Below are 8,869 nucleotides of genomic sequence, written 5' to 3'. Positions count from 1 at the left end.
GCAAACCTTTAAGTGGGACAGTTCTGAGGACAGGCAGACAGGAGACAAAGGGTAGGGGGGTGCCAACCTTTAAGTAAGATAGTTCTGAGGATGGGAGACAAGGGGTAGGGGGGTGCCGCCCATTAAGTGGGACAGTTCTGAGGACAGGCTGACAGGAGACAAGGGGTAAGGGGGTGCCGCCCTTTAAGTGGTACAGTTCTGAGGACAGACAGACAGGAGACAAGGGGTAGGGGGGTGCCAACCTTTAAGTAAGATAGTTCTGAGGACAGGAGACAAGGGGTAGGGGGGTGCTCCCCTTTAAGTGGGACAGTTCTGAGGACAGACAGACAGGAGACAAGGGGTGGGGGGGTGCCGACCTTTAAGTCGGACAGTTTTGAGGACAGACAGACAGGAGACAAGGGGTAGAGGGGTGCTGACCTTTAAGTCGGACAGTTCTGAGGACAGACAGACAGGAGACAAGGGGTAGGGGGGTGCCGCCCTTTAAGTCGGACAGTTCTAAGGACAAACAGGAGACAAGGGGTAGGGGGGTGCCAACCTTTAAGTAAGATAGTTCTGAGGACGGGAGACAAGGGGTAGGGGGGTGCTGCCCTTTAAGTGGGACAGTTCTGAGGACAGACAGACAGGAGACAAGGGGTGGGGGGGTGCCGACCTTTAAGTCGGACAGTTTTGAGGACAGACAGACAGGAGACAAGGGGTAGAGGGGTGCTGACCTTTAAGTCGGACAGTTCTGAGGACAGACAGACAGGAGACAAGGGGTAGGGGGGTGCCGCCCTTTAAGTGGTACAGTTCTGAGGACAGAGAGACAGGAGACAAGGGGTAGGGGGGTGCCAACCTTTAAGTAAGATAGTTCTGAGGACAGGAGACAAGGGGTAGGGGGGTGCTGCCCTTTAAGTGGGACAGTTCTGAGGACAGACAGACAGGAGACAAGGGGTGGGGGGGTGCCGACCTTTAAGTCGGACAGTTTTGAGGACAGACAGACAGGAGACAAGGGGTAGAGGGGTGCTGACCTTTAAGTCGGACAGTTCTGAGGACAGACAGACAGGAGACAAGGGGTAGGGGGGTGCCGCCCTTTAAGTGGTACAGTTCTGAGGACAGAGAGACAGGAGACAAGGGGTAGGGGGGTGCCAACCTTTAAGTAAGATAGTTCTGAGGACAGGAGACAAGGGGTAGGGGGTGCTGCCCTTTAAGTGGGACAGTTCTAAGGACAGACAGACAGGAGACAAGGGGTGGGGGGGTGCCGACCTTTAAGTAGGACAGTTCTGAGGACAGGCAGACAGGAGACAAAGGGTAGGGGGGTGCCAACCTTTAAGTAAGATAGTTCTGAGGATGGGAGACAAGGGGTAGGGGGGTGCCGCCCTTTAAGTGGGACAGTTCTGAGGACAGGCTGACAGGAGACAAGGGGTAGGGGGGGTGCTGCCCTTTAAGTGGGACAGTTCTGAGGACAGACAGACAGGAGACAATCATCTTACGTGACGTCATTTTATTAGTGGATTACACTTTGTATCCATCAGACGATGGCCAGTGACACCGAGGACACAGACGATGGTCAGTGACACCGAGGACACAGACGATGGTCAGTGACACCGAGGACACAGACGATGGTCAGTGACACCGAGGACACAGACGATGGTCAGTGACACCGAGGACACAGACGATGGTCAGTGACACCGAGGACACAGATAATGGTCAGTGACACCGAGGACACAGACGATGGTCAGTGACACCGAGGACACAGACGATGGTCAGTGACACCGAGGACACCTCATCTTCTTACAGGAATACGATTCTCTATTCGGAAAGTTGGATTTATAAAAGCTGAAGGAAAGGATTAGACGGGGCGCAGTCACCCTGCAACAGCTGGATTCTGATTGGCTGCTGAGGGCAACACGGACATTGCATGTTGCAGCATTTCCTCATTGTTCAGTCATTAATATCGATGCGTCTCGTTGTGTCCAATCAATGGAAGGAAATCTCCGGGAGCATGAAAAAGGTTCAAAAATCAGTTCTCGTGGTCAGTTCCTTCACCTTCCTGGAGGGGGCGCCGGTGTGGAGGTTCCTGCATACACCCCCTATATAACAATTCTGTACATTAAGACGATCAGGCGGGGATGAGGCTCAGCGGCGATACTCCGGCACTCATATCTGCCCGCGGGGCCCGGCCCCAGGACGAATGTTTTCCCAGAGGCGACTAAAATCCAGAAAATCCCCCCAAAGGGGACAAATCCAAAAACACATTAATTTTAGTTTGGCGGGAAAAGTTGGCTGTGCCTCGGTGACACCTGCACCCCTCATCTCTAGTATTGGTGTCACAGGGACAGGAAATGAAATCCCCCCCCCCCCATGGGGTCACAGGAAGAAATAGAAGCCTAAGAAGCAAAAAAAATGGTCAACGCCCCAAAAAGGGCAAAATGTCCGGACATCGATGTTTTCACCCGACATTCACACCTCCAACCTTGCCTGAAAGTACTGATAACTCCACCCCCAAGTATGGAGATATGTGTGCGGGGGCGGGGCTGAAATGTCAACTCCTCCCCACCTCATCCAAAAAAAAAAATTGGGGGTTAGCTTCCCACCCCCTCCTTCAATTACGCCATACCCAGAAAATAAGACCCCTCCCCCCTGTCACATGGCCGTGCCCGCCAACCTGTACCCAGAAAATAAGACCCCTCCCCCCTGTCACATGACGTGCCCGCCAACCTGTACCCAGAAAATAAGACCCCTCCCCCCTGTCACATGACGTGCCCGCCAACCTGTACCCAGAAAATAAGACCCCTCCCCCCTGTCACATGACGTGCCCACCAACCTGTACCCAGAAAATAAGACCCCTCCCCCGTCACAAGACGTGCCCGCCAACCTGTACCCAGAAAATAAGACCCCTCCCCCCTGTCACATGACGTGCCCGCCAACCTGTACCCAGAAAATAGGACCCCTCCCCCATGTCACATGACCGTGCCCGCCAACCTGTACCCAGAAAATAGGACCCCTCCCCCATGTCACATGACCGTGCCCGCCAACCTATACCCAGAAAATAGGACCCCTCCCCCATGTCACATGACCGTGTCCACCAACCTGTACCCAGAAAATAGGACCCCTCCCCCTGTCACATGATCGTGTCCACCAACCTATACCCAAAGATAAAACCCCTCCCCCTGTCACATGACGTGCCCGCCAACCTGTACCCAGAAAATAGGACCCCTCCCCCTGTCACATGACCGTGCCCGCCAACCTGTACCCAGAAAATAGGACCCCTCCCCCTGTCACATGACGTGCCCGCCAACCTGTACCCAGAAAATAGGACCCCTCCCCCTGTCACATGACGTGCCCGCCAACCTGTACCCAGAAAATAGGACCCCTCCCCCTGTCACATGATGTGCCCGCCAACCTGTACCCAGAAAATAGGACCCCTCCTCCATGTCACATGACGTGCCCGCCAACCTGTACCCAGAAAATAGGACCCCTCCCCCTGTCACATGACTGTGCCCGCCAACCTGTACCCAGAAAATAGGACCCCTCCCCCTGTCACATGACCAACTCCCCAGGAAACCTTCTCTGACTGCAGGGGGAGACAGAGATGGATTCATTTACAGGGACAGGACAACATAGAAGGCTCCGGAGCTCCACCAAGATAATCGGCAAAAAAACGATTTATGTCATCAATATAACCGGAATGTTTGGCAACTAAAGATTCAGCGTAAAAAAAGTCTCGAATGTAAGCCGAGCGCAGGCGTCCAATCCGCACCGAGCGTAAGGAATGTGACCAGATCCCCACGTATCCATCACATGGACTACAATACCCCGCCCGAGGGCATTGTGGGGGAAAATGTGCCCAACAGAGTCCATACACCACCCATGTGTTCCCGGGGTCTGTGCGGATGTCTGCCCGCCCGTGGCTTCCCTGCTGCAGCATCCATTACAAATGGCGGGATCGCCCATGAAACTGACCATTCCTCCAGAGTGGACCTGGCACCATCCTTACCCTCCAATCAGTGACTAGGCTGTGATGATGTCATCAGTCAGCTGCAGGCAGGAGGAGGAATTTCCTCAGTCTCCCCTCCCCCAGTGATCAGGCTGTACGTGGTTGCAGCAGGGGCTGATCTGTGTCAGACATTTGTGAACACCGCCAGGGACAGCACAGGCACCAGGATTGACATGATTCTCTGAGCCGGCATCTCCACGCCAGGAAGAGGACTCCCCCATGTGTGCGAAGAGGACATGTCACCCACAGGAAACACAAGGAGGTCTTTGAGGAGCCAACCGTGGCCCACGCACGGCGCCCTCTACGGTCAATGTATGGCAGGGACACTTCATTGTAAACTCTTTACACTTCTCATTTCTTCAGAGAACGATTATAAACAGAAAAATCTCAAAAAACTGTTTTGTGCAAAAAAAAAACCCCAAAAAACTATATGTGGCACTGAGATCTTCACCCCTCCCCTAATCCGCAGGATGTGTTTGTCCCCGCCCCCGAGGTGCACAGCTCCAGCCCCCGAGGGCCAGGATCCAGGACAGTGTCTTAGAGAACCTTACAGAACTTGATCACTAATCCTAATGAGGCCTTGGGCCCTCGAGGACCCGATCTGCCACACTTTGGGTGATTCATGATCTGAAAGGCACATGTGCTGTAGAGTTGGGTCAGATGGGGCTGCACCCCAAAAAAATCACTGCGTCTGAGAGGAACCCCACTGACCCCACCAGGACGGGGGCCATGATGGAGGGGCGATAGAGGAACCTCATTGACCCCACAAGGACATGGGCCATGATGGAGGGGCAATAGAGGAACCTCACTGACCCCACCAGGACATGGGCCATGATGGAGGGGCAATAGAGGAACCTCACTGACCCCACCAGGATGGGGGCCATGATGTAGGGGCAATAGAGGAACCTCACTGACCCCACCAGGATGGGGGCCATGATGTAGGGGCAATAGAGGAACCTCACTGACCCCACCAGGATGGGGGCCATGATGTAGGGGCAATAGAGGAACCTCACTGACCCCACCAGGACAGGGGCCATGATGGAGTAGCGACTGAGGAACCTCACTGACCCCACCAGGATGGGGGCCATGATGAAAGGGCGATAGAGGAACCTCACTGACCCCACCAGGATGGGGGCCATGATGGAGTAGCAACTGAGGAACCTCACTGACCCCACCAGGACAGGGGCCATGATGGAGTAGCGACTGAGGAACCTCACTGACTCCACCAGGATGGGGGCCATTATGGAGGGGCAATAGAGAAACCTCACTGACCCCACCAGGACATGGGCCATGATGGAGGGGCAATAGAGGAACCTCACTGACCCCACCAGGATGGGGGCCATGATGTAGGGGCAATAGAGGAACCTCACTGACCCCACCAGGATGGGGGCCATGATGTAGGGGCAATAGAGGAACCTCACTGACCCCACCAGGATGGGGGCCATGATGTAGGGGCAATAGAGGAACCTCACTGACCCCACCAGGACAGGGGCCATGATGGAGTAGCGACTGAGGAACCTCACTGACTCCACCAGGATGGGGGCCATGATGGAGGGGCAATAGAGTAACCTTACTGACCCCACCAGGACGGGGGCCATTATGGAGGGGCAATAAAGAAACCTCACTGACCCCACCAGGACAGGGGCCATGATGGAGTAGCGACTGAGGAACCTCACTGACCCCACCAGGACGGGGGGCCATGATGGAGTAGCGACTGAGGAACCTCACTGACCCCACCAGGACGGGGGGCCATGATGGAGGGGCAATAGAGAAACCTCACTGACCCCACCAGGACGGGGGGGCCATGATGGAGGGGCGATAGAGGAACCTCATTGACCCCACCAGGACGGGGGGGCCATGATGGAGTAGTGACTGAGGAACCTCACTGACCCCACCAGGATGGGGGCCTCGATGGAAGGGCGATAGAGGAGCCTCACTGACCCCACCAGGACGGGGGCCATGATGTAGGGGCAATAGAGGAACCTCACTGACCCCACCAGGACGGGGGCCATGATGTAGGGGCAATAGAGAAACCTCACTGACCCCACCAGGATGGGGGCCATGATGGAGGGGCAATAGAGAAACCTCACTGACCCCACCAGGTCTAGAAAAATATATATAATTATTAATTCTTTCCTTACTCCCCAACTTCCGATGACGTCAGCCAGGCCGCGGTGATGTCACTGAGCCTTCCAGCGGGATCATGGGAAAGCTGAGGAGCCCAAATCCCTCTAGAACATTCTTCTGCAAAGTGTGATATTCGGGATCTGGAGCCCTCCCATGATCCCATGGGGCAGGAAGCCACCAGAGGTTGGGGGGTGAGGGGGGGTTTTGTTACAGTTTAATTTTTGATTGATATCAGTTGGCGCTTTATCCAATCAGATGGCAGCACACTGGCCGTCAGTCAGATCAATCAGATCCTGGTCATTGACGATGTATCAGATCAATCAGATCCTGGTCATTGACGATGTATCAGATCAATCAGATCCTGGTCATTGACGATGTATCTGATCAATCAGATCCTGGTCATTGACGATGTATCAGAATGTATCAGATCAATCAGATCCTGGTCATTGACGATGTATCTGATCAATCAGATCCTGGTCATTGACGATGTATCAGATCAATCAGATCCTGGTCATTGACGATGTATCAGAACGTATCAGATCAATCAGATCCTGGTCATTGATGATGTATCAGATCAATCAGATCGTGGTCATTGATGATGTATCAGATCAATCAGATCCTGGTCATTGATGATGTATCAGATCAATCAGATCCTGGTCATTGATGATGTATCAGATCAATCAGATCCTGGTCATTGATACTGTATCAGAATGGATCAGATCCTGGTCATTGGCAATGTATCAATATGTTTCAGACTGATCAAGCGGATACATCGTTAATGGCCAGGATTTGATCAGTCTGAAACATATCAATATATTGTCAATGACCAGGATCTGATCAAATCCTGGTCATTAACGATGTATTGATATGTATCAGACCGATCAGATCCTGATCATTGATAATGTATCAGAATGTATCAGACCGATCAGATCCTGGCCACTGACAATGTATCAGACTGATCAGATCCCAGTCATTGATGACATATCAGAATGTATCAGGTTGATCAGATCCCAGTCATTGATAACATATCAGAATGTATCAGGTTGATCAGATCCCAGTCATTGATGATGTATCAGAATGTATCAGACCGATCAGATCCTGGCCACTGACAATGTATCAGACTCATCAGATCCCAGTCATTGATAACATATCAGAATGTATCAGATTGATCAGATCCTGGTTATTGATGTATCAGATTGATCAGATCTTGGTCATTGATGATGTATCAGACTGATCAGATCCTGGTCACTGACAATGTATCAGACTGATCAGATCCTGGTCATTGATAATGTATCAGAATATATCAGATTGATCAGATACTGGTCACTGACAATGTATCAGATCGATCAGATCCTGGTCATTGGTAAAGTATCAAACTGATCAGCTCCTGGTCATTGATGTATCAGATCGATCAGATCCTGGTCATTGATAATGTATCAAACTGATCAGCTCCTGGTCATTAATGTATCAGATCGATCAGATCCTGGTCATTGACGATGTATCGATTTCTACCTCAATCGGAAGGATTCATCCACGTACGGTCAGTTGTCCATATTCTATTCTGGTGGTGAGATTTTCGCTGAAACTAAAGGAAAAACTTGGCATCGTCCACAAGCAAGCTTCCATAACATTTGAACAACAGGAATTCAATAGCGGACAGGACGCATTGCGCAGGGGGCGGGGCACCAGGCTGCATGTTAGGAAGTTAGATGTTCTGGAAAGCATTGAAGGTTCTGATTGGAGGTTGGGGAACGGTGCGGGGAATTCACGCTTCCTTGTTCGCCTGAGCTTCGGCTTCCTGCAAGAGAGAGGAACCAAATTCAAAAAGTGTTGAAGTGATGGATTTATTTCTGGGTGGAGCAGAGATACAAGAGAACCAATCAAATAAACCATGAAATCCATTCCTATATCAGGGTATATATATATATATCAGCAGTGGAATCCACTTTTTTCCCCTCACTATTGGAAAACACTATTCTGAAATGTAGCCATCTGCTGGTCATACCCCAGCACTGCAGCTGAGTCTGTTGTGCACACCTGACCTCATTAGTTGACTTAAAGGCTGCCCTATACGTTAGAAGTTCCTGACTCTTTCCGAAAAACACATTAAGGCCCCTTTCACAAAGATGTTCCGATCGGGTCAACCTACCCCAGTGTTTCTCAACTCCAGTCCTCATGGACCCCCAACAGGTCATGTTTTCAGGATTTCCATTATTTTGCACAGGTGATTTGATCAGTTTCACTGCCTTAGTAATTACCACAGCTGTTTCATCTGAGGGAAATCCTGAAAACATGACCTGTTGGGGGTCCATGAGGACTGGAGTTGAGAAACACTGACCTACCCGGACCTGATCAGAACATCTATTCTCCTCTATGGAGCAGCGGGTGTAAACGGACATGTGTCCATTTACACCCGCCAACATCCAATCCGATCCGCCAAAAAGAGACCAATGGGCATCCATTCCCCTTCCGTCCATCGGATGGGATGGCAGTCGGCTGGTAACAGACAGGTGGTCCGTTTCCATCTGACTGCCCATAGAGGACACAGACCTGCCATCCGCTTGCTGAGTGGATCAGTGGAGAGACCCCCCGCTGAGCATGCAGATGTGAAAGGGGCTGAAATCACACGGTGCTGCAGCAACATGCAGTTTGGCGCGCACAAAAACACATGAGTTTGCACATTTGTGGGGAGGCTAAAGCGCAGCACATTTCCTGACCATGCAAGCGCCCGAACCAAGCCCTAAGGCACGGCTCCCACCTACAGGT

At 51.9% G+C, this 8,869-nt stretch overlaps 1 protein-coding gene across 1 annotated transcript in view; it reads right to left on the bottom strand.

Moving 5' to 3' along the window:
* Positions 1-1,465: 1,465 nt before the first annotated feature.
* Positions 1,466-8,869, bottom strand: part of LOC149432820 (adapter SH3BGRL-like) — a 40,303-nt gene continuing 32,899 nt past the window's right edge. Inside the window, exon 4 of the mRNA XM_089664904.1 lies at positions 1,466-7,901. Coding sequence (XP_089521030.1) covers positions 7,869-7,901 — 33 coding nt within the window. The 3' untranslated portion in view covers positions 1,466-7,868. The remainder of the gene's footprint in view (positions 7,902-8,869) is intronic.

The sequence above is a fragment of the Staurois parvus genome, unplaced genomic scaffold (assembly GCF_062004578.1).
Source record: "Staurois parvus isolate SC_StPar_1 unplaced genomic scaffold, SC_StPar_1.0 ptg002094l, whole genome shotgun sequence".
Lineage (NCBI taxonomy): Eukaryota > Metazoa > Chordata > Amphibia > Anura > Ranidae > Staurois > Staurois parvus.
This window is presented reverse-complemented; position numbering and strand designations above follow the sequence as displayed.